Source organism: Bidens hawaiensis, unplaced genomic scaffold, assembly GCF_021521415.1.
Source record: "Bidens hawaiensis isolate Kalapana, Puna unplaced genomic scaffold, B.hawaiensis_p1.1 tig00014466_1, whole genome shotgun sequence".
NCBI lineage: Eukaryota > Viridiplantae > Streptophyta > Magnoliopsida > Asterales > Asteraceae > Bidens > Bidens hawaiensis.
The window spans coordinates 23,217-48,700 of NW_027492259.1; the positions used below are offsets into that span (position 1 = coordinate 23,217).

General features: G+C 35.4%; 1 protein-coding gene and 2 pseudogenes across 2 annotated transcripts; 1 reads left to right on the forward strand and 2 right to left on the reverse strand.

The window, feature by feature from the left end:
- Positions 1-2,654: 2,654 nt before the first annotated feature.
- Positions 2,655-5,015, forward strand: LOC143546812 (serine/threonine-protein kinase D6PKL1 pseudogene; annotated as a pseudogene). The gene is made up of 2 exons (XR_013137657.1): positions 2,655-3,145; positions 4,180-5,015. The product of XR_013137657.1 is annotated as a serine/threonine-protein kinase D6PKL1 pseudogene (transcript).
- An 835-nt stretch (positions 5,016-5,850) lies between these two features.
- On the reverse strand, positions 5,851-6,756 carry LOC143546814 (copper transport protein ATX1 pseudogene; annotated as a pseudogene).
- A 5,752-nt stretch (positions 6,757-12,508) lies between these two features.
- On the reverse strand, positions 12,509-23,716 carry LOC143546815 (uncharacterized). The gene is made up of 6 exons (XM_077038394.1): positions 23,335-23,716; positions 23,191-23,231; positions 21,713-22,253; positions 17,255-17,344; positions 13,266-13,723; positions 12,509-13,123 (listed from the first exon to the last, which is right to left on the reverse strand). Exons 1-6 carry the CDS (start codon positions 23,714-23,716, stop codon positions 12,509-12,511), a joined length of 2,127 nt encoding a protein of 708 aa, XP_076894509.1.
- Positions 23,717-25,484: the final 1,768 nt, after the last annotated feature.

Consider the following 25,484-nt stretch of genomic DNA (forward strand, 5'->3'; position numbering starts at 1 on the left):
GAGCCAGTCCGTACGATACTGGAGGATCTTTTGTACTGTACCTGACGAGGTATGGGCAAAAGATCTGACCAGAGATACGACAGCTCATTGACAACAGTATGGCGAGCAGCATGCTCTTGTACTGTATGTCACTATTAGCCGCTGCCTACCCACCAACTCCTGTCATACCACGTGCATAGCCTGCAGTTGGTGGAAAAGGAATAGTACACGGCAGGCCTGGTCACTGTCAGCCGCTGCCTACCCACCAACTACCAGCATGGCACGTGCGTAGGCCACAGTTGGTAGAACAGGAATACTATTCAGCCAGCTACACTTTCTTGGAAACCTACCTTCGGCTATAAATACCCCAAATGGTATGATCATCTCATCTTATCTTGTATCTTATATCTTATACCTGATATCTGCTCTAGCAATCTCTTAATATACACTTATATTCAAGAGCAATCTAGTCTGATTCTCACGCCGGAGGGTGGTCACAAGGAGGTACCCCCCCCTTCTCAGTGACGAGCTCACGGTGTCTGTTTTGCGGGTTATCAGAAGAACCATCTTTGCCGGGTCTAACCCCTCGTGGGAAACATCTATTTAACCCCCAGATTATCCGTAATCTGCCCGGGGGTCAATTAGTGTTTCTTCAGTAACGTTTTGGTTTGATGATGAACACGGCTCACCGGAAAACGACTTTGGTGATTTGGTTAGAAGCTACAGTGGGTATTAAGATGAAAAGAAAAGTTGGAACGAGTTTAGAAGATGTTTTAGGACCTATTTATACTAGTAATTGGATTGTTATTCGTTCAATGATCGTAAATGGAATTTTATTAAAGTTTCCGGCAGTTAACAAAGTTTACGGAAACAGGACGCGCATATTAGTTGTTAATTTACGTTTAGGACAATTTTTACGGGTTTTCCATTATGGACATAAGCCGTTACGAAGTTTAATTGCGTTAGAAGCTTGACTTACGGGAGTATACGGGCTCGCCGGAGCCAAAACTCCGGTTGCCGGAAGTTTGACGGGAAAACGGAAGTGGACGGGTGGGGGGTTGGGTTGATTGAAAATATTTAAATGAATTTACATTTTGGTCCCTCATATTTTCTATATCTTTCAAAGTTATATTAAAAACAAAATAAAATATAAGTTACCACTTGGTCCTTGTACTATGATATATTTTAATAATGGAGGTTATAGACCTTGAATATTTTTCGTATTTTACCCGAATAGCTTGTGAACTGTTTAAACAAAAATAAAACCTTATAATCTCAAGGTTTTGTTAATTGAATAAAACGAATGAATGATAAATAGTCGGGAATAAATGATGAACGACGAACAAGGATGCATTGGAACGATGCAGTGAGTCGGTTTAACGAATACAAGTACAAATTCAAATAAACAATTAACGAATGTCACACTGGATATATATATATATAAACCGAAAATTCGAAATGGGTCGGCTTTTAGGGTTTGAAAAGTAACGAATGTTCATTGGTATTATTCAAGGTACTATAGTTTTTTGTCATCGTCCATTTTATATTGACGTAACATACAAAGATAACACTATTGATTTTTTTTTTAAATTTCAATGATTGATTGTGCTATTAAATAATTTATTGTTTTACGAAACGGAACATTACCTATATATTTATTATACCGGTCAAACTCAACAAAATGTTTAAATATTTAATTGACTCACTTTTTTAAAAAATAACCACGCAAATCATGTCAAGTCGACGACTTTTGATGATTAACTTGACGGGTATTTTAGCCAGCTATTTCCTGCCTATCGGGTTACCGTTGAGTTGAAGATAAAAAAAATTCAATTATTGGCGTTGAAGACGAGATTTTTGGTGTTTTTGTGTCAAGATGCATGTTTTTAAACGGACTAACACGTGCCACTGTTGATTAGTGGGGTTCTCGGTTTTGGATTTTTGATTTTTCTTAAGCTAGATTCTAAAAGAAAATGAGATTATTTTGATGTATGACGGGAATTTTTTGGATTCACTAGCTATGAACATCTTTTCGGATTTTTTGTTGGTTAAGTTTTTACGCCAGTTTATTACAATTCTTTTTAAAAACGTTTAAGTTGATTTAAAAAAAACTATCGATCTAACCGTTTCTTTAAACAAAAACTAAAGATTGCAATAACAGGCTGGTGACACAACTGTTTAGCTAAAAATTTCGTCGATTTGATGATTAAAAATTGTCGATTTGACAAGATTTTGCCTGTACGTTTTTAGAAAAAGTGGGTCAACCGGATATTTTGTTAACTTTGACCAATAAACCAACATTTTCATCATTTTCCCTTTGTGAATATACACGTCTAAGCATATAGGTTCAGTCAGATACCAATCTTATTGGAAGATAATATTGTAAATATAATATTGTAAATATAAGTTCCAATATACCACCGGATACCAATCTTATTGGAAGATAATATTGTAAACATAAGTTCCAATATTATATTCAACAATATTAATACAACCAAATCCAGCTTTTGTGCCATTACCGTGTCGTCCTTTAGTAATTCTTGTACATAGCCGGCACGATGACATAGCCACATACCCTTCATCTGCCGGCCGACGTCCACGTCATCACCACCATACATAAATCCACCTTTCTTCCTCTTCACAACAACCCTCAAACCACCACCATGCAATCCAACATGGATGACGTCAGCCCTACATTATCAAAGCTTAGCACAAGCTCAACAACCGAATCTCCGACCGTCTTAAGCCGCAACGTCTCATCCTCCCACCACACCCCACCACCACCAACCACCACCAAGTATGACATACGCCGGCTGGTGAAGGCCAGTGGGGCCACACTGAGTTTAGATGAGCTGAGATTTGTGCACAAGTTAGGGAGTGGTGATATTGGGAGTGTGTACTTGGTGGAGCTGAAATGCGCTGAGGGGTGCATGTTAGCGGCCAAGGTGATGGATAAGGAGGAGTTGATGAGTAGGGATAAGGAGAGTAGGGCGAAGATTGAATTGGAAATACTGGAAATGTTGGATCATCCGTTTTTGCCGTCGCTTTATGCGAGTTTGGACGTTGACAAATGGTCTTGTTTGTTGACGGAGTTTTGTCCTGGTGGTGATTTGCATATTCTCCGGCAACGACAACCGGATAGGAGGTTTGATGAAGCTGCCGTCCGGTAAGTGTAGTTCAAGATAAAACAAATTCAATTAAGTGTATTCATCAAATACAATTTAATTAACGTGCTAACTATGTGAATCAAGTAGTGTAGTTATAATGTAGTTTAATTGCACTCTTTGTTTCGTATAGTTAGCACGTTTTTTTAGGTTGTGCGATAACTTTCCCCTATATTTAATTAATGCTTATTGGATGTTTATTAGGTTTTAAATAAATTAAAATATATTTTTTATAAGTTTAATAAAGTTTAATGCTATCACCAAAAGAAAATATAATAGCCTGTTTACGGTCTGGTTCGGTTGATTTTGACAAAATGTTGAGAGTCAACCGTTGCATATGATTTCATGAAATGACAAACCAAACAAAACGGGTGGGTGGGTCGGTCTTGGTTTCGATGGTTGACTGTTTGAATCGGGTTTTGTAAATCATTAGTTTATATTAAAACGATAAGCAATATTTTCATAACCGGATCAGACAGTGAACCGGACGGGCAAGCGGTCGAACCGTCCGAACAACTTTTCTCCTAAAAACAACGATTAAGGCTGAAAAAAAGAATTTTCAAAAAAAAAAAGATTTTATTATAATAAACCGGTTCAACCGGTCCGGTTTCCTGTAGGACCGGTGAACCGGTTCAAACTTGCCGATTTTCTGGGAGCCAAACGATCTACATAGAACCGGACCGGTCGGTGGACCAAATCCCGGTCGAACCGGTCCGGTCTCAACAACATTGATGATAAGGATGGTTAATTCGCACTATGAGTACAGATAGAAAATTTAAAACGGGCGGTTCAATTTGCATAGCCGTTTAACAGTTTGGATCTTAAACCGGCCAAACCTGCGACTTGTCTTAGGATGTCGGGTTCAATTGTTCATAAATACTTGATTTAGTGTCAATGAATATTATAAACTGTAACCAATTAGTAGGTTATGAAAAAATAAATTAAATTGATAACTTTTGTAGTTTATAGCATATTAGCATATATGTGTTGATCGGTTTAAACATTTTGAGTTAAAATGGTTCATGTACACATGCAGATTTTATGCATCAGAAGTTGTGGTTGCTCTAGAATACCTTCACATGATGGGAATAATCTACAGAGATCTTAAACCAGAAAACGTTCTTGTCCGATTGGACGGTCATATAATGCTCACTGACTTTGATTTATGCCTAAGATGCAACGACACGACGGCCCCAAAACTTGTTCATGGTCAAGAGCTAGCCATAAGCAGCCCCTTAATGTCCACAAAGGGTTCATTATCCTCATGCATCCTTCCTAGTTGCATCAAGCCAAAACTCTCTTGTTTCCACCCCAAACGGAAACGAAGGTCACGATCCACTAACCGTCCACCCTTCGACATAGTGGCTGAGCCAGTGGAGGCTCGGTCAATGTCATTTGTTGGTACCCATGAGTACTTGGCACCCGAGGTTGTTTCTGGTGAAGGGCATGGCAACGCAGTGGATTGGTGGACTTTAGGGATATTTGTGTATGAATTGTTTTATGGTGTGACACCATTTAGGGGTAGTGATAATGAGTTTACCCTTACCAGCATCTTGGCTAGAGGGCTTCATTTCCCTAAAGAGCCAGTGTCGTCCGCCGCTATGAAGGATTTGATCACAAAACTCTTGATCAAGGACCCGGCTAAGCGAATAGGGTCCATGAAGGGCGCACCGTCGATCAAGCACCACCCATTTTTCGATGGTGTAAATTGGACACTTCTGCGAGGGGCTTCACCACCCTATGTTCCTAAACCCGTCTCTTTTCAAGATTTTGTTGCACAAAATGATCATCGTGATGATCATATAGATTATTATTAGTCACAGACTACAAAAATTGTTGTTTTTATATGTACTTTTGTTTTTATTATTTGGTTATTTTACATGTAAAAAACATGTATTAGTTGATAAAAGTTGCATTGTTTTTAACTTTTGATAACTGCGTAGTAGACTAGGGAAAGCCCACAAACAGCCCAAGTAAAAGTTTCGATGGGCCGGCTAGACAATTTATTTTGGCCCAACAATTAGGCCCAAGTAAAAGTTTCGATGGGCCGGCTAGACAATTTATTTTGGCCCAACAATTAGACCCAAAGTAATTCATTAGGCCTTAGGGGGCCATTTCGCGTGTTTTTTTTTTTTGGCATTTTTAGTATTATTTTAATTGGCACGTTAGGTAAGCGGCATGCGGTCACTTATTTTATCAGGCGATATTTAAAACCACTTCAAGTATCATACGGGCCGTATGATTTCTGCAACACTTGTTACTGTCACATTAATTAGTCGGCATTATAAACATTCTCTGTATAGCATACGACCTGTATAACATTTTTCACATATCATACAACTCATATAAAATCCTTTTGTTTCTTCATACATGGTTGTATAACATTTTTCCTATATCATACGTACTGTATAAAGTTATACAAGCTATATACTAATGGTATGTGGACTGTGTGTTTGTTCGTATAGATTGTCCCTTTCTATAGATCACTAGTACGAGTCGTAAACCATGTGGGTTGGATGTGGTTATGTAACGGAACATAACAGTTTTCTGGTTATCTTGGTCTCATATTTTTATTCTAATATGAAAACACATATTATTCTCATCCAATTTTGTTCTGTATTTATTTGAGGTCCAACATTTATTCCAATGGCTGAATATTACAATCAATGAAGTACAAACTTACACGAACAGACCCAACCACTAGTGATCAAACAACAGATTCAACCACTGGTTCCACTTCTTTGACTTCATTAGTTGGTGCAACCATATGGTCAACGTCAACCACGTCTTTGGCTTCACCAGTTGATGCAACAATATGGTCAACCACTTCTTTGGCTGCACTAGATGGTGCAACCACAGATTCCACCGGTCCATAACAACATGGTGATGCTTCCGTTGGTCAAAATTCGGTCTTCTTCCCAGTCTTGGAAACAGTCTGTAAAATTGCATCTGGCTCAATGTTTCCTTTAACTGTTACCTTTTTTTGCTCGAGATCGATGTCAAAAGTTTCCACCCCTAAACGATGATTTTAAACACTAATAGCATGTTAAATTAGAATTCTTAAATTTGGAAAAGAGATTCCTTTTTCTGGTTCACCTAAGTCTTATTTGGTGACAACTTAAAAAAAACGTCTAAAATTTACTTAGTTGAATCCTTAACCACCTACTAAAAAGTGATTGCACGCACTCAAAGTGGCATGCCATATATAATTCGATTCTAAGAAATAGAATCAACGGAATTATAACGAATTATATACATTAAGCTCCATGTAGAAACACTCGTTGATTCACGAGGATAGAAAGATGAACCATAAACCTTCCATGTTACTAAGAACCCTCTTCACAGCACCAGCACAGCCTCCACATGACATACCCACTTTGAGAACAACAGTCTAAATTAATGCAACCAATTCATAATATAATTAGTAAACCAACATATATATAACCGTTGATTTAAATTTGAGAAAAACAAGCTATGATCTACATTTAAGCCATAATAATCTTCAATAAATAACGTATTACAAACAGGATTACTCGTTCTCTGGATCTAATTACCGAAGGTAAAATAGGGAAAAACGGAAGATATTAAGTACCTGAGACATTGGTGATTCGTTGAATGATCGAGTTTGATGTGATTGTCTAGGAATCTGAGGCAAATTCATCGATTTAAATAAGGGCGAAAAGAGAGATTAAATGCGTTTTAGCTTGGAGTCCAATCATCGTTTTGGTTTGGTGGCATCAGATTCGTGCAATGCATGCATAACTCGGTACAAATGTACAGACGTACAACGGCTCCCAAGAATTCTTGTAGTACAACGTACGCACGCGAGATTTTGGTGGTTGTTTTTGGACCCCACATGATACCACCAAATTAGTGTGTTTTTTCTCAATGATAATCCAACTTTTTTTAAATACCGCTAACGCCCTCTTTATGTCCTTTTTTTTTGCCTCGTGTTTTTTCTTGTAATATTGATATTTATCGCCATTTGGGCATGTAAAATTATGCATCAAGATGGCACACTCCGGATAAATACCGTCGACTCGATAATATTCATATTCGTAGCTGACATCATTTGCGGAAATGAGGAGTCGGGTGCACCTCCGTCTATGACGTTGTTAAAAATAGGAGACAAATGTATGACCGCTATGTCATTGTTTGTGCCGGGCATACCAAAAAACGCGTGCCATATCCAGAGGTCAAATGATGCGAGTGCCTCAAGTATAAGCGTTTGACCATCATGATTACCCTGATAATGTTGACATTGCCAAGCAACTGGTACCCAAGGCCTGTGCGTGCAATCGAGGCTACCAAGCATCCCGAGAAAACCATGTCGTTTTTAATGAAACTCGTATAATTTTTCTATGTCAACTTGAGTCGGACTCCTCAAATATTTTACCATAGAGTTCAATAATAATAACAACAACAACAACAATACAAAAATTAACAATAAAAAATAAATTAACAAATATAATAATAAATTTAACATAAATGTAATAATACTCACATTCGCAGAACATGTAAAGGGCCTCATGAGCCACTGTTTTCCGACATATGTAAATACTCTTTCAAGGTGTCGCTCGTAGTCCCGTATGTTAATTGACGAATAGTCGCTGTGCATTTTTGCATAGGAGAAAATCCTAGTTTGCGTCTCGCGCCCTCTTTTTTTTGGAAATATTCATACTCGTGCTCTAAATCACTAACAATTCGTAAAAATAGTTGGTGACTCATCCGAAAGCGGCGCCGAAATCTTTCTGAATAAAAAATCAAGTCTGTAAAAAAAAATAATCTCTTATCAGCTGGTCATAAGCATCTTTACGATCTCGTTCAAGCGGAGGTCGTCGTCTTTGTGGTTGTGAGCTTTCGCATTGCTCAACTAAGAGCTTAACAGCCTTTCGAACTGTAGAAAATATCACTTCATCTTTGTATCCGAATCCGAAATAGTGTTGGGTTTGGGGTAATAAAAGTTGTGTGTATACTCTGGTGTTGAAGATGAGTCGGAATCCGTATTTTAGAGATGAAACTGGAAAAAAAGTGGTGTTTAATTGAATATGGGTATATAGGTTTAATTTGATTGTATATAAAGAGAAAATGGAGAAAAAAAAACTTCTTTTTTTTAACTGTAAACGGTCATATGGCAATGGCCCCACCCAACTCACCAAAGTCGCCCGGTCTTCACAACACCGCTCAGCCCAATCACCCCTCCCATACCCCCCCTCAGCGGTGTTCCAAGGGGATACAACCCGTAAATCGCCCTTACACCGCCCATAAAGGATGGTCTTATAGTGTGATTTTGTTATTCTTTTTGTTTTTAAGACAAACATATTCTTTTTAAAACAGAAACATAGTTTCTTTTCGGTCCCAAATCCAATTACATGACTGTAATAAGATATGGATCTTGTGTAGAATTATATGTACCATAAGATGATGTCATAAGTACGACGAGCTAAAATTCAACACCTCGGTCTATGGCCACATTAAGGTCCTATTGTTGCGGGTGGACTAGAGCATAGTCACAGAAATCGCTCATACTGCCGCGAATTTCGTATTGGTACGAAATGTACCAGGTCGGAATTCGTTTTCGTTCCGATCGTGGGTTCAATTTGCGAACCAAGAACAACAGTCGTCGATTCAATTGAACCCTAAAACGTGCATCGGAATCGCTGGTACGTCGATTCAGTTGAACCCTAATTCGCGCATTAGGATTCGATGGTACAACATTCCAATTCGATTGGGGGGTTTGTATTTTTAACCCTTAAGTTTGTATTTTTATTAAATTTAACCCTATACTTTACTACTTAAATTTTGTATTTTGCAATATTATATAGAAACTTGTCTATTTCATAAAATTACATTTAAATATTTGTGTGTATATATATATGTAACATTTCAGATTTTCTAAACCGTATTCGTTTACGTATAACCCGACATGAAATATTTTTAGATCTTTAATATTAATCAAAATCCAATATTTTCAAGTAAATAAGTTTCCTAATGTTCACTTTAGGCCCTTGTACTTTAATCAATGTTCAAAACCAAATTATACCAAAACTAGTTCAAGTAATGTTCAATTAACAAAGTATAGGGACTAAACTTGTAAAAAATGAAACTTTTCTTCCTCAACCCCAGAGTGCCGCGCGGGGAGACCCCCCACCCCCGTCGCGCGCCGCCTCCACATCACTGGTCAGATCGTTTAACTTTAGTTCGTTTTCTAGTTCGTTTAAGGTATTAAATCGCTTATTTTAGGCATATTAGAGAAAATTAAGGGCCAAATCAACATCCTATAACTAAAATATGAATCCCAAATCGTTTCTTACTGTCCAAGACCAGATCTTTAGGAATAAATCGAAGATTCATTCCTTAAATCGTATATTCTTGCTTAAACGGGCCAAAAAACCCATATTTGGTTCGTTTTAGCTATTCTTATATAAACAAGTCATAACCATCTGCTGTAAACCTTAATCTAACCCTACTACACCTCCTCTAGCCGTCACCTACCTCTTCTCATTTCGGTTTTTGCATATTCATTGAAGACACAAGCCTTGACGTTTGACTTTGCTTATACGTTGATCTGTGACTCGTTATATCTCTTGATTCTCTCACTTTCCGGGTAAGTTGTAAACTATAAAATTGTTCATACATATTCCCTAGTTAATAACCTTCAATCAATTTCTGAGATTGAAGGGTATTGACTGGTCAATTGCTTTAAAACCCGATAAAGGGTAAAACAGTCAACAACTTTGACTTCTCGTTTTCTCATACTTCTGGTAGGATTCAATGTTCGGTTCAGAAGACTTTTCTTTTAGTAATTAAATTTTAAGGGTTCTGACAAAAACCCGACTCCCGAATCGAAGTTTGGATTCTGGTTAGACTCGACTCGTTTAAACATTAAAATCAACATAACTAGAGTTCTACTCATCCGTTTGGATTGATTCCAGCGGCATTAAGTTCTTTTTTATTTATAGTTTCATATCACAAACTTTCAGATTCTGATCATTACTCTCGTTGGACGCGTATTGGACGAATCGCTTAAATCATTAGTTTGTTTGTCGAATTTATTAATCACTTGCCTTCCGTCTAGGTTGAGTTTGATCATTCCCCTTTTTATACACTGTTTTCTAATGTTTTGGGGACATATGCGTACTTACTCATATTTTATATCTTATATATATACACAAAATCACAAACATAATTATTGTGTGAATATCAGTTGAATGCTATTTGCTAATTGCTACATGTTTAATTGTTTACTTGACAACGTTTCGGAGAGGTCGAACATATCCCCTTGTATAGGGTTCTCATTATTATGATCATACGCTCGTCTTAGTAACCGGAGCCCGATTCGCTTGGCAACGATTTCATTGGCATACACGATTTGGTTATATGCATGTTTGTTATGATTTTGATTGATTATTATCACATGGTTGGTTTGCGCATTTATCATTTATCATTTATCAACTATATATATATATGCTATTATTTAATGATTCAAAATTGGTGATCATCTCACTCAACATGTGTTGTTGACAAACTCAATTTTCTATGCATATGCAGGTTGCTTAGATTGAGGTATGGATATTTAGTCAAGACCATAGGCTATAATGAAGACGATCGTTAAATCATGTTTATAGTCATTTATTTGAATTGTTTTGTAATGTTTGTAAACGTGTGTGAATATTTGAATTAAAATAATTAATTAGATATTGTCATTTATAATTATAATAGTATCTTCGAACTGTGAGCAATCGGATCATGCCCCGGCATTTCCGCCTTAGGTTGGGGCGTGACAATATATAATAAACTGAAAATAATTTTTTTAAATGTATAACTTTTACTTTTTATAAGATACATAACTTATATATTAATTTTTTAAATACACCTCGAACCGGACTATATGGTACACCGTACCGGTTCGTACCAAAATGAACCTACCCCCTCCGTACTGAATTTGTCTAGCCTAGCGAATTGCGTACCCGAACCGCGTTCCCGTACTGGAGCAAACCGCGATTTATGTGACTATGGACTAGAGTTAAGACCATGTTCACCCTTTTAAGGTAAGCAAAAAGGTCACTTCATTGTTAGGCTTATGTTAGCCGGATGGGGTGACACAGCATCCCATGAATTTTTCTTTTGTTTTAACGTATATTTGATTTTATCTCGGCCGACTTCAAATATGAAGCCAACCCATGAAATTTTGACACTGGTCACTAGTAGAGAAATGTCTCCTTTTGGGCGGCGAAAATAAGAAAAAATTATGAAGATGGATCTGAATGAGTATACTAAAACATTTGAGGTTGAAACCATACAGGCTAATGGTTTTATCAGGTTGCGGACAAGATGAATAAAAGTAAACAGAGACCACAAACATATGGTTATAAGTATATTAGAATATTTGAGGTTAACACTTTAGTATTAATCACTAATCATCAAAGTACAAGGGTCATAATGTAAATAGTCAAATTATGTTTTAGCCTGTAAAAGTTTAGGGTGTGTCATTATATAAACTTTGCAACTGACAAAGTTACATGGCTGTATATGTACGATGTGCTCAACCGTTTAAACCTTAGAATCACACCTGCTCGTGATCTATATAAAGGGTTCAACATCATCCTCAATAGTCACAAGAACAAGTTCAACCAATAAAAGTTTGTTCATCAAAATCTCTGTTTGTCTTTATTTTCTTTCAGATCAATTGTGCGAGGGAGGGCCTCGGAGCAACCAACCAGTAAGGTTGTTGCTTTGTGACCTAGAGGTCACGGGTTCAAGCCATGGAAACTGCCTCTTGCACAAAAAAAATGTGTAAGATAATGCTGCGTTCATCAGATCTAGGAAACACGGGAGCCTAGTGCATCAGGTACGCCAAATCAACTGTGCAAGATCATAATCTAGGAAACCAAACCGCTAGTTGCTAGATTATCTATGTTTATAGAAGCTGCAATAATAACTAATGATATGATTATTAAGATCACAACTTTGACACACTCACAAACACATTTCATAAGAAGGTCAAACACTCAACCCTGTGATAAACATATTTTAACTAGTAATAAAGAAAACAACTTAACACATGAGGAAACTAATAGTAGACTCTTCACCAATGCTCACACTATTTCTTTTTCATCTTTCTTTTGGTAAAGAGACCGGCAAATTTTATTGAGATATGAATACAAAGATTACAACCAAAACACACTCTTAATACTGGGTTCTACCAATAAAGGTATCCCAATAATGAAAATACAGCAGCACCCAACATATTATTTCACAAAACAAATTATGGCAACATTCATTCTTTGTTACATAATAGCAAATCATCATATATATATATACCGAGCATACAAACACTTAATTATAGCTTCTCCATGAAGTGCTTATATGAGAATGCAATTACCACGCTTACCAAACATTCCAGGGCCATATGTGGATGAAATGATATCCAAAAGAGGGTTAAACTGCAAGAACGCAAACAGAAGTACGGGTACAGCAGCCAACGAAGACGTAAGCGCTAGCACCCATCCCTGCTCATCTCCAAAAACCAGGTAAAGTATGGATGTAAAGGCTACCATCATGAATATGATCGAGAGGAAGAGGGTAACAAGTGCGATTATCAATCTTTTTGGTAATGATTCGCGAAAATCTTCAACAGTGTATCGTGCAGTAAGTATTCCCAAGAACATTAGCATAGATGAAGCTGACATAAAGAGCGCGAGAGCATCTGCAACGGCAAACACAACAAAGCATACTCTTTCAGAGAATATTGGCAAGCCACTGCCGCTATTTGTTCCACCTGGTACAGTAATTGCAGAAGTAAACACAATGGTAGCAATGAGTGTTGCTACAATGATCCCGGAGTTAGCTCTATCTTTCATCCAGTCCTCACCTTCCTTTGCTAATTTTTCATGCGATTCGGTAAATATTGTTGATGGTGTCTTGCCATATATGTTCCTTTGCTCTTTATCTTGACGACGCGATAGTTTTTTAACCTCCTGCCAAAATTATATAAATCAGGCTTTAATTCATTATGGCGTCGATGCTAGTTACTTTCTAGATTTCGTGCTCTTCTTTCTTTTCCTCTACTATATATTACACTTGTAGCAAAAGAAAAATTACTATTACTGTTGCATGTACCTTGAACCATTGTAGTTCACGTTGCATTTGAAGAGCCGCACCAGGAGCACTTGATCTGAGATTGGGACTAGCATGATCCTCGGTTCCTTCAACCAAACGGGCAGCTAAGTGCAAAGCAGTGTTATACGAGGCATCAATTTGTGCCAAGAAAAGATGACTTTGTGTTTTGATCTGGTATATGATATTGAAGACGTCGGCCTTACGATTTGCAATTGCAATATGGAATACATTGTGTTTATTCTCATTCACTAGAAAAAGCGCGTTTGGAAAGGTAACCAATATCTCCTCAACAACCTTGGCGTTCCCCATAGCTGCTGCTGCTTCTAAAGAATGTCCAATAAGATCTCTTACACTTTTATTACTATCTAATTTTGCTATTTCTGAGCAAATGAATTTAAGGAGTTCACCAGCTTGGGTATGCATCACCTTTTTCTTTTGTAGTTTCCTGATCTTTGGCACTGCATTGTCATCAATCATAATGTGTTACATGCCTATTACTAAACTATTGTGGTGGTGTTGGTGTGGTGCGATCGTGGTATTATGTACTAATTTCTGGTTAATAATGCTTTCTATCTTTTACTTACTGAGTTCAATTGTGGTCATTATTGATAGTTTATTTTGTAGAAATGAATCGAGCATATATATAACACGCCATGTGTGATGTGTGTAGGGGTGACAATCTTGACCCAAACCATTTTAAATGAGCCAATATGGGTTGTTTTAAAAATTATATGGGCTGGTTTCGATCATAGATTTTAACTAAATTGGTCACTTGAAATCCCACCTTATTTTCAAGTCAAAATGGCTTGAAATTCCACCTTCTTATTTTCAGGTCAAAATGGGTTGACAAATTAAAGAAATGGGTCAATGTGGGTTAATGTCTTAAGGGAAAGTGGCAGGTTCGGGTCGAAATGGGTTTTGGATTGGAACGAGTTTGGTTTAGGTTTTGGCTCGGATCAGGTTTCGAGCTGACACGAGGTTTCGCACTGGACGGGTTGGGTTTCGGATTCTTTTGTTTGATTTCGGATTCGTTTTCGGTTTTTTGATTCGTTTTGGTTGGTTTTTTCAGTTTAATTCCTGTTCGATTTTAATTTTTTTAGTTTCGTTTTGATCGATTTTTCGGTTTCGATTAGTTCGGTTCAGTTTTGGTTTTCCGTTCAGTTTCGCCTCATTTCTCGGGTCAACAGGTTCGGGCTGGAACGGGCCAAAACATGTTTCGAATCGTTTTTTTTTTGTTGAACGAGGCCATCGTAAGAAAAAATTTTGTTTTTTTACATTTTTTTTTCGATTTATATTTTGAGTTATGATTTTTTTTTTTGAATTTTACCCCTAAAAAAATTCATAAAAAAATTATAACTCAAAATATAAATCGAAAACAAAAAATGTAAAAAAACGAAAATATTTCCTCCGTTGTCCTCGTTAAAAAAAACGACCCGAAACCCGTTTTGACCTATTCCGACTTGGACCCGTTCCAACCCGAACCTGTTGATCCTAACCCGTTCCGATCCGAACCAAAACAACCCTTTTTTTAATTGACCAATTTTGACCCTAACCCGTTCCAACCCATGACCCGTTTCGACTCAACCCAACCCGTTTGCCACCCCTAGATGTGCGTGATGCATGATACAATGCAAGAATATAGTGCAACGATGTATGTGGCCGAACATACCAAATTCGCTTGCGAGTTTCCAAAACACCAAGCTCCAGTACTTTGTCTTTTTCTTAGAGTCTGGCCAAAGGATATGATCATGCATTAGTATAAAAGTGTTGAGAAAGATTTTAGCAGGCCTATAAACGAACCGAACGCTCGGTGAAATGTTCGTAAACCGTTCGGCGGGAAGTTCGTTTATGTTCGTTTATTTAATAAACGAACAGACATGAACACAAAATTTGTGTTCGTTTAATTAAACGAACGAACATGAACACATGCTCCGTTTGTTCATTATGTTCATGAACGTTCGTTTATTTTTGTTCGTTTATGTGTTAATAGAAAATAATTAAATATCTTTTTGGATAAGTTATCTTCTTAAAAGTTTTGTATTTGTTAATTTGTGCTCATTTATGTTTGTTTGTGTTCATTTACATTTGTTCATTTATGTTTGTTTATCTTTGTTCAATTATGTTAAACAAACATAAACGAACACAAGTGCTCATTTTTTAAATAAACGAACAAAAACTTAAATATTCGTTCGATTAAGCATTCGTGTTCGTTTAAAGTTAAATGAACGAACACTAACATACCCTTGTTCATGTTCGTTCGATTTGTTTGGCGTGATTTCATTATTCACGTTGATGAATATATCGGTCTCAATTTCTAGGCTTTGCGGATTTTATTTGTGTTCGTTTGTGTTCGTGAACCATTCGTGAGCACATTCATTTTCTTAATAAACGAACACGAACATAAAATCTCGTTCGGTAAGTGTTCGTGAACTGTTCATAAACAAATTATTTCTTTAACGAACGAACATGAACAAGATCGTGTTCATGTTCGTTTGGTTCATTTACAGCCTTAGGGTAGAAACTAGAAAGAAAATTATAAAAAGCATGTTGGTTTATACAAAGGAAAGTAGCATATATAATATTATATGTAGCATGCCATTGATACATATTAGTATATCACAAGTAAATAGAGTTTCTTGTTTTGTTAATTTGGATCAACACCATTTAAGACGCTACAAAAAGAATTAAGGATTTTAAGTTATTTGTGATGTGCCATAATTATAGTTTCTGATAACGATCCTGTGATAAAGCATACAAGAATGCCTAAACTTTTAGAAAACCAATTAGAGGTAGTGATGGATCATAATAGTTTTTGATAAAGCTGATTAAGAGGTAGCCTTTAAATGGGTCAGCATGTTTCTAAAAATTCTTCACTAAGAGACTCCAAAAGCAATTAAAGGTGTTTTTTAAGTGAATCAAACACATTATATATTAAATGATTTAGAGACCGTCTTAACAGAATCAATGAATCATTAACAGGCAACCAAACAACAACTTAGTTATTGGTGATGGATCGTAATAGTTTTTGAGAATGATCGATGTGATATAGCAAAAAATAATGCCTAAATTTATACTTAGGGTGCTAAATATTAATTCCAACTTAATAAATTCTCTACGTTAATCCCAACTTTCACTTTATTGGCCTTCACTAAGCCTTTTCTTAACGGTGATTAACTCGGTTAGTTTTAGAGTAAAATATGTCATTTCTTCATGTTGAAAAAGACAAATGAAAAATGTAATTTAACATAAAAACTCACCACCACAAGCGCCGCCACCACCACCTGTTTATGAAGGGAGAGGTCGAAAATGGGTTATTGGATTATTAATAATTCGAACTTTGATCTTTTGCCGGCATTAATAATTATATAAATTTTCAAACAGGCGGAGGTGGTGGCAGCAGTGGTGGTGCTGGCGACGTAGGCAGCGGTGGTGGTGCTGGCGATGTTGGTGGCGGCAATGGTGGCGAGAGGATTGGTATATTTTGCTCTAATACTAACCGGGTTAGTTTCCGTTAAAAAAAGACTCAGTGGAGACCAATAGAATAAAAGTTGGGATTAATGTAGTGAATTTCTTAAGTTGGGATTAATATCGGCCAATGTGTCTATTGGCCGATATTAATCATAACTTAAGAAATTTGCTGCATTAATCCCAACTTTCACTTTATTGCCTCCAGTAAGCCTTTGTTTCTCTCAACTTGGAGAAATAACATAATAATAACTAATAAATTAAATATAATAATGATAACTACTAAAAACTAATTCTAATGATAAAATATAGTAATAATTATAGTAGTATTATCCTAATTAATGATGCCATAATATTAAGATATTGGTGCAAAATAGTTTCTGGATATACATAGCAAAGAATCACCATCCCGAATTTTTTCGATACCAAAGGGAACAGGCGGATGCTCCCTATGATACCAAAATGCAAACTCATCCCCATCATGTTTTCACACCGTCTCACCTTGAAGGAATAGTTCTACGTACCTTTGTCAACTTCCTTCACCGAATTCTCGGTATCATTAGTATTAGTACTTTTATAATACTCGACGGGACTTTCCATTTCATCAGGTAGATCTGCATTATATTAGAAAGCAAAAGACTTTACAATATTTACAAACCACATAAACCAACATGCACTGGTTAAAGTTTGTATTTATTTGGATATACTAGGATATACAAAACATTCAAATATAAAAAAAATTATTTTGCTATTATTTAACATTTTGTACTAAATTTTTTATATGTTTTCAGAAGAGAAAAAAAGTTATATTTATGTTTATATTTTTTATTAACTTTAATTGTGGACCACATTATTCAAACTTTAATTAAAAACATGTGGTTGAGAATGAGTTTCTAGAGTTTTCACAACTCAAGTAGGTTTTTATTTTTAAAAACTTTAATGAGTTTCTAGAGTTTTCACAACTCTAGTAGGTTTTTATTTTTAAAAACTTTAATAAAGTTTTTAAAAATAAAAACTAAAGTTTTTAAAAATAAAAACCTACTTGAGTTGTGAAAACTTTAGAAACTCATTATCAACCACATGTTTTTAATTAAAGTTTGAATTATATGGTCCACAATTAAAATTTATAAAAAATGTAAACATAAATATAATTTTTCTTCTCTCCTGAAAACATATAAAAAATTTAGTAAAAAAATGTTAAAAAAATAGCAAAACAATTTTTTTATGTTTCAATGTTTTGTATTAAATGTTACAACATATATTACGTGTACAAAAAAAAAAACGATGTTACATTGGGTTTTCACAACTCAAATGGGTTTTCATTATATACTTCCCCTTATATATATATATATATATATATATATATATATATATATATATATGGGAGGGATATTTTAAGAACCATGTTGAGTTATAAGAACTTAAGAACTCCATTCTAGGCCACACATTTAATTAAATGGATTGGAATATGTGGTTGAGATTAAATCTGGCAAAAAAGTTAAAGTAGGAAAGAGAATAAAGATGTAAGTGGTTAGACTAACTTTTACGTTCGTTACACATGAGTAAAAAGTCGACTCGGTGCATAAAAAATTCTGCAATTTTTTTACGTGTATGTAACCTACATATATTACGCATGTGTAAAAAAAATTCGAAAAAAAAAATCGTTACACTGAGTTCTTTCGAGTTCTTAAAACTCAAAGGAGTTCTCATTTAAAATCTTTGTTTAATATAACAATCACATAACCCAAAACTAAATCAAGTCACCTGACCGCCTTTCAAAATAAAAAAAAAAATCATATAAGCTAATTAGTTAATTCAGAGCCTCTCAACGCTTAACATGGTACACAAGTCAACTTCATGATGAAAATTGAATTAAAGAGAAGATAAATACCAATTAATAAAAGAGTTAACAAGATGTAATTTACATTTAATTTAATTAGTGTTGGTTACCAAAAAGACCAATTCACATTTATTAATATACCCATTATATTTAAATAATCAGAGAAATAACATGATTGATTAAAATTATTTCTCGCACTTCTCGTATAAAGAACAGTTCTTACATAAACTTAATCACACACACACACATGAGAAAGTTTGCGTATAAATTAAATTAGCATTCTAACTGTGAGAAGCAAGTAGTGTAATTATATGTACAAGTAATTGTGCTATACTTACACTATATTGTATATATAATTACACTACTTGATTATCACAGTTAGCATGCTAATTTAATTTGTATTTGATCCAAACCACACACACACACACACACATATATAGTGGAAAGTTAACATACAAATTAAATTAACGTACTAACTGTACGAATCAAGTAGTGTAATTATATATACAAATACTGTAATTATGTAATTACATCATAGTGTGATTATACTATGTTCTAATTAAACTACACTATGTTGTATGTATAGTTACACTATTGATTATCACAGTCAGTACGTTAATTTAATTTGTATTTAATCCAAACCCTATGTGTGTGTGCGCACGCGCGCGCAAACAATTTTTAACACAAAAAAATGTAAGAAGTATTAGTGTATTTATACTTAATGCTAAATAATTTTATTGTGAAATAATAATACTTACGATTTCATTATAGGTAATAACTATTAGTGTATAACAAAATGAACTAGTCATCATTACCACTCTTGTTCAAAACTATAGCGTAATAATAAGTTTCTCACATGCATTAAAATATGTTTCTCTTTTATCCAAACTATATTACGTAAATATTGCCAACAATGAAGAGTGACCAGTTGACTGACTACCACATAGTTTTCCAAGATCAAAGAATTACAAGATGATACAGGAGGTGGTATAAAACTTAATTAGTGGATGCTTACAGGAGTAGACCTTGCTCTGCCAGAAGTTGAAATGGGCACCGCTTAGAAACGCAGAATGCCTATAAGTTAGGGTTTCCAGGGGTGTAGCCTCATTGTAACACAGCTCTGGAAAGCCTTTAAGCAAAGATAGACATACATCTACAAAATTTAGTTCAAGATTCAGTAAAGTTGCACAATACACCACACCGTAAAATAAATGGGTATCACTGACCCGATTAAATATGTCAAAAGTCCATCAGCCGTACTCTGTCAGAAATCAGGTGGGTACATCTGATTTCGGACTTATTATGGACAAAACTATATATGGACAAACTTTTTAGCAGTAGAACTACTAACGGATTTTAGACAAACTTGCACAAGTGTAAAAAAAGTAAGCTAAAGCTCAGGCACAATATCAAAGAGACTTGATTTTTAGGATTAATTTCGTTGAATTTTTAGATTTTTACTGGAAGATTAAAGAACGGGAAAATGACCAAAATGCTTATTTTGAGCAACACAATCCTAAAGATGCCCATTCAAATCCCACCGGCTCCATATGTCTGGCCCCAAACAAACCTGGCCTCCTATTTATTCTACACCAATAATTGAGTGTCACATGTATAAAACATGTCAAGTTTGTTTCTCGGCAGCCGCTTCCTTTTTTGAGTCTCTGACCGCTCAACAAATATGTTCCTCGCGCCGCCTGGTTATTTCAAAACCAGGCGTCGGGTGGATTTTTCTAGGTGTCGCATAGTTTCTTGCCGGCATATATATAAATTATGCTGTTAATGCGGAAAATATCGAAAATCGGTCAAGGACTGATATTTGAGATATCGTTTATCGCGGTGGGATATTGGTAATTTTAATATCATGCAGAATTTATATATATATCAACTTAACACTAACAATCCAGTATACTATCATACCACTAGCAAATTAACCTTTTCTAACTTGCAAAACACTAACAACTGTAGCAAGTAGGAACTTATCAAGACTTGAAATGCTAACATTACACTAAAAATTGAGAATCAAGATTTAGAAACTGATATCAGTAATATCGATGATATATCGGTTAAATACTGGTATAATATCGGTAAAAAATCTGTCAATATTGCCAATAACATCTGGACCGATATTATGATATTTTGTACCGATATTTTACTAAGAGAGCGATAATCGATATGTCACCGGTGGTATATTAGTAATATCGACTGCCTAGTATATAAAGTGTTGGCTACTAGGCTTGTATGCAAAAATAATTCAAAAAGGATTTGAATTTGAAAAAACAAGGCGGCGCCTAGACTGATCTAGTACTTGCTTGGATTTGAAAATCTAGTAGCCTCCTGGAAAAATCCACCCGACACCTGATTTTAAAATAACCAGGCAATGCCATTTTGTCGGGTTGTCAGAAAAGAAGGTGGCTGACGGGAAACAAACTTGGCAGGTTTTAAGAATAAATGGGCGGCCTAGATGATTTTGGGCAGGACGTAATGGAGCCGAAGGGATTTGAATAAACATTTTAGGAATTGTACGCGTTTGTCAAAATGGGCATTTTTGTCATTTTCTCTTAAAGAGTCAGTATATTTGGAAGGGATTTCAGTTTATTAAAATTCACTCCAATTCAAATATGTATGATTGTGTACTTTTTAAGAAATTGTATACAGATATGCATGATTGTGTACTTTTGACCCACTCGATTATCTTTATTCCATTCTTAGGAGGAAACCCACCAATAGATGAGAAAACATCTTAACATAACTTGAGCCCCCTATTTTTTGTCTCAAGTGGAAACACACTCCAATTTAGATATGCATGATTGTGTACTTTTTAAGAAATTGTATACAAAAAAGTGTGTTAGAATTCTAAGCAAATAAAGACAAAATTACAAACATAGTCCGTTTTTAGAATCCGCTTTTGACCCAGTACCCGATCATCTTTATTCCACTCTTAGAAGGAAACTCATCAATAGATAAGAAAACCCCTTGACCCAACGTCCCAACTTGAGCCCCTATTTTTTTTTTTTTTTGTCAAGTGAGATTTGAACCCAAAACCTTCCTTATCAAATTGAAGTCTATGATACCCCACTCTAACCAATTGAACTAGAGACAAATAAATCCAATATCATCTTTAGTTAATTTTGGAACTCACCATAGAATCCGCCTGATATGAGTGCATGCACAAGTCTTAACCTTTTCAATTCGTCAACTTTTTTAATATCAGTGACTTGTAACAGGTAGTCAACAGAACCTTTTTCACCGGCACATGCAGCATAGTGAACAGGCAGTTGATTATACATGTCACAAATGTAAGGAAGGTCAGGATTCTTCTTCACCATTTCCTCCATTGCCTCAACATGCCCGATAGCAGCAGCTCCGAAAATAGCCGTTCTGCCAAAGCTATTTCGCATTTTCAAATCTGGTGGTGACATCAAGCTTATAAGCTTCTTAACTAAGTTAATGTTTGTTTTCTTGAGACATGCAACTATCAATGGTGTTTCAGAGGCTCCTGTGATGATCGTGCTCACGATGGTCTTGTCTTCATCCAATTTTTCTTGTACAGTGTTCATATCGCCTCCAACAATTGCCTTGTACAGTTCCAAATGAGCCAAGTTCTTCCCTTCTGCTGATTGTGCCAAGTTCTTCCCTTCTGCTGGTTGGTTTGCGACTGTGTATATAACTCTTATGGTTAACTAAAGAATTCAAGGTTTTGTATATTAACAAACTATATATGAATCTATGATTCACCTTTTTAAATACTGAGGTGTAACCAAATTATATGACAAAAAAGTAATGATAACACGTCAATAAGTATCTTAAATCTTAATATCCTAAACGTGAAATAATGACTAACAAATGTTAAAGATAAATGATAAATTAAATAATAATAATAATAATAATATATAATTACGATAGATAAGTAAACGTGGCTAAAAGTTTAACCGTGCTTAAGCTAATGACGACAAAGGTCAAACCACTTGGCATTGCTGTGAAGGTTGGGTACTACGGGTGCCACTTTTACCCGAAACCCGATCTGAGAAAACCTGTACCCGAACCTGAACTAATCTGACTCGAAAAACTCGAATCCTTAAGAAAGACTTAACCAAACCCAAACCGAAGCAACTTGGCTTGGTTCTTGGGTCTGATTTATGTGTTTTGGTCAACCCGAAAAACCCGATTAAACATTTAGTTTTAAAACTAAATACATTTTTAGGTATAATTAGCTAAGCCTTAGCTGCTAAGTTATCATAATATGGTCTTAATCGACCATTGTCATTCCACATATTATAGATTGATTGCTTATTGTTAATTTATGTTTTCAGTTTATGATTAATAGCAACCGTAACCGAACAACCAAATCATTCTTCTTTTGAATTGTTTTCTTGAGTAATGTTAATTTATTGTTGGTTTATTTACGTTACAACCGAAGAATAATATGTTGTTTTAATTTTAGCATTGTAGTTTAATTTTTTTTTCCAGGATACCCGAATCCCGGTTAACCTAACCCGTGAGAGATTTGGGATAGGTTTCGGGTCAAGACCTAAAACTTTGAAACCCGAAGAACCCGACACGAAAAACCCAAAATCCAAAAAACAAACCCGAAAAACACCCCTATTAGGTGCTTGATACCATAGGCGGACCTAGCTTATTAGCACCGGTGTCACATGACACTATAAAGATAATTTTGTATGTAACTTTTACAACCGAAAATCATGTGACACCTATTTATAAATTACTGTAACAATTATATATGAAGAGTGAAGTATTTGTTACCGTGATCAACATGAGTCATCGCAGGAAGTCGTTGAACATTTTGGAGGATAAAATTCCACAACTCAGCTGAAGTGTTTCCAAGAAATGAACTAGATAGTTCTTTCCATAAGTCATCTTGAATTGTTGAAATGATTGAACATCGTAGCTGGTCATCTATTTCCTTACATTTCGTACAATCTGTCTTGATACATTTCAATTGTTCATCCATTGGCTCGATGAAAGAAATGAGACCGTTGCCCTCGATATAGTCGTGCATGATTATTTTCCAGAAGCTGACACTGTAGCGATTGAGTTTGGGGAAGCTACTGTGAATATCATGATCCATGTAAGTTCGTTGTGGGCATTTATCGGAAAATGGTGAAGAAGAAGGTGATGATGCCATTGTTGATATTGTTCCTAGGTTAGAATGGTTTGTTACTTCGCCTGGTTCAAGCATATATATTAGTGTTGTATCATGCATAGTCCTTTTTTTATGATATGAAAGAAAGGCACCTTTCTCTTTTACTTGGACATCAGTGATGTGGATAGTTGTAGCATCTAGACAATGAGTGGAAATGGAGATTAGGGACTTAGGGAGTGGATGGGTGAAAATAGGATACATTATTTGCATGTAAATTATGGGTGCTCTTGATACAAAACAAAATTTAAATTCACAGCTGTGAGAAGTGAGAACTACGAGAACCATAGAAACACTTGTTCGTAGCAAATGGATTCACAATGTAGTGAGAGAAAAATACGTGTCTAAGCATCCATAGCCGATTGATCTAGTGGTTTGGTGTTTGCTCTCCCACAAAGGTAATGGCGGGTTTTCAATCCTTACAAATAATAAGGTATGGTGGAATTATGGTGTTAAAAAAATCGTTGTTTAAAAAAGATATATAAGTGCCTACGCAATTCAAAAGTTTAATTAGGTGATTTTATTATATAAAATTTAGTACAACCACCGTCTAGTTCGTCGGTTTAACTACTCTGACACAAATAAAGACGGTTCAAAAATACTCGATAGATAGTTTCATGTGCGCTGTAGCCCGTAGGTCATATCCAATTCTGACAAGAGTGGTTAAAAGCTACAGCTATATCTTTTCTTTATAAAAGGTGTCAATAATGAAATAAAAATGCAGACAAATAAAAGGGGAAAAGGAAGAATGATAGAAAAGGAGTGTGTGTAAACAAAAGAAGTAAAAATTTAATAAGTCGTATCAACTTTTTTCTTGATTATTTGAATTTGGGACCCAAAGATAGATTAGCTTCGTAACAATAGATCAATCAACTGAAAAGCAACATATCATTAGCAATAGGTGTACAAATTTTAAATGGGTTGAAATATATAGTTAGAGCGTTATGCGGGCTTTGTAGATTTGTATTTTGAATCGTCTACTAATCACTTTTAAAATTAAAATATAATAATTTGAAGATACTTCAAATCTTTAATTGGATAAATCAAAAGAAAAATCAAGAACAACGGAATAATTATGAAAGGTTTGTTCATAAAGTGTGCTAGAAATGAGATCAAGAAAGTCCTTTTATAGGTGGGAATAGAAGCTAGCAACGAAACATTGCAACTCTTCATGAAAAATAACTCTTTGGCGGTTATAAATATCAACAGTTGGACACTTATATTTATAGGAAACCCATTGCTCCAAGTCGCCACTGCTAATTACGTAGTCACGTATGCATTGGTAGAACTAATAGTCAGGTTGTTACTAATAATGATCGGTTTCCATTGATGATCTGTTCCAAACTTCCAACTACCTAATCATCATTTTCATGCAAATTTTCACCAATCATACAAATCTGAAATAACTTCTAGTGCACTATTAACAAGGGAATGAAAGATTATTGTGCTAACCGAGTAGTTTGATCCATGTCAATGCTACAACCTTTGTAACACCTGGAAAATACCGTGCCCAAAATCTAGTTCATCGATTTAATTGATCTGACCCATATATAATCAGTTGTCACAATAAAAGCAGTTCAAAAATACTCAACTGATAGATAGTTTCGTGCATGCTGTAGCCGACAAGTCATTTCCAATTCTGACAAGAGTGGTTAAAAGCTACAACTATGTCTTTTCTTTATAAAAGTTGTCAATAATGAAATAAAAATGCAGACAAATAAAAGGGGAAAAGGAAGGATGATGGAAAAGGAGT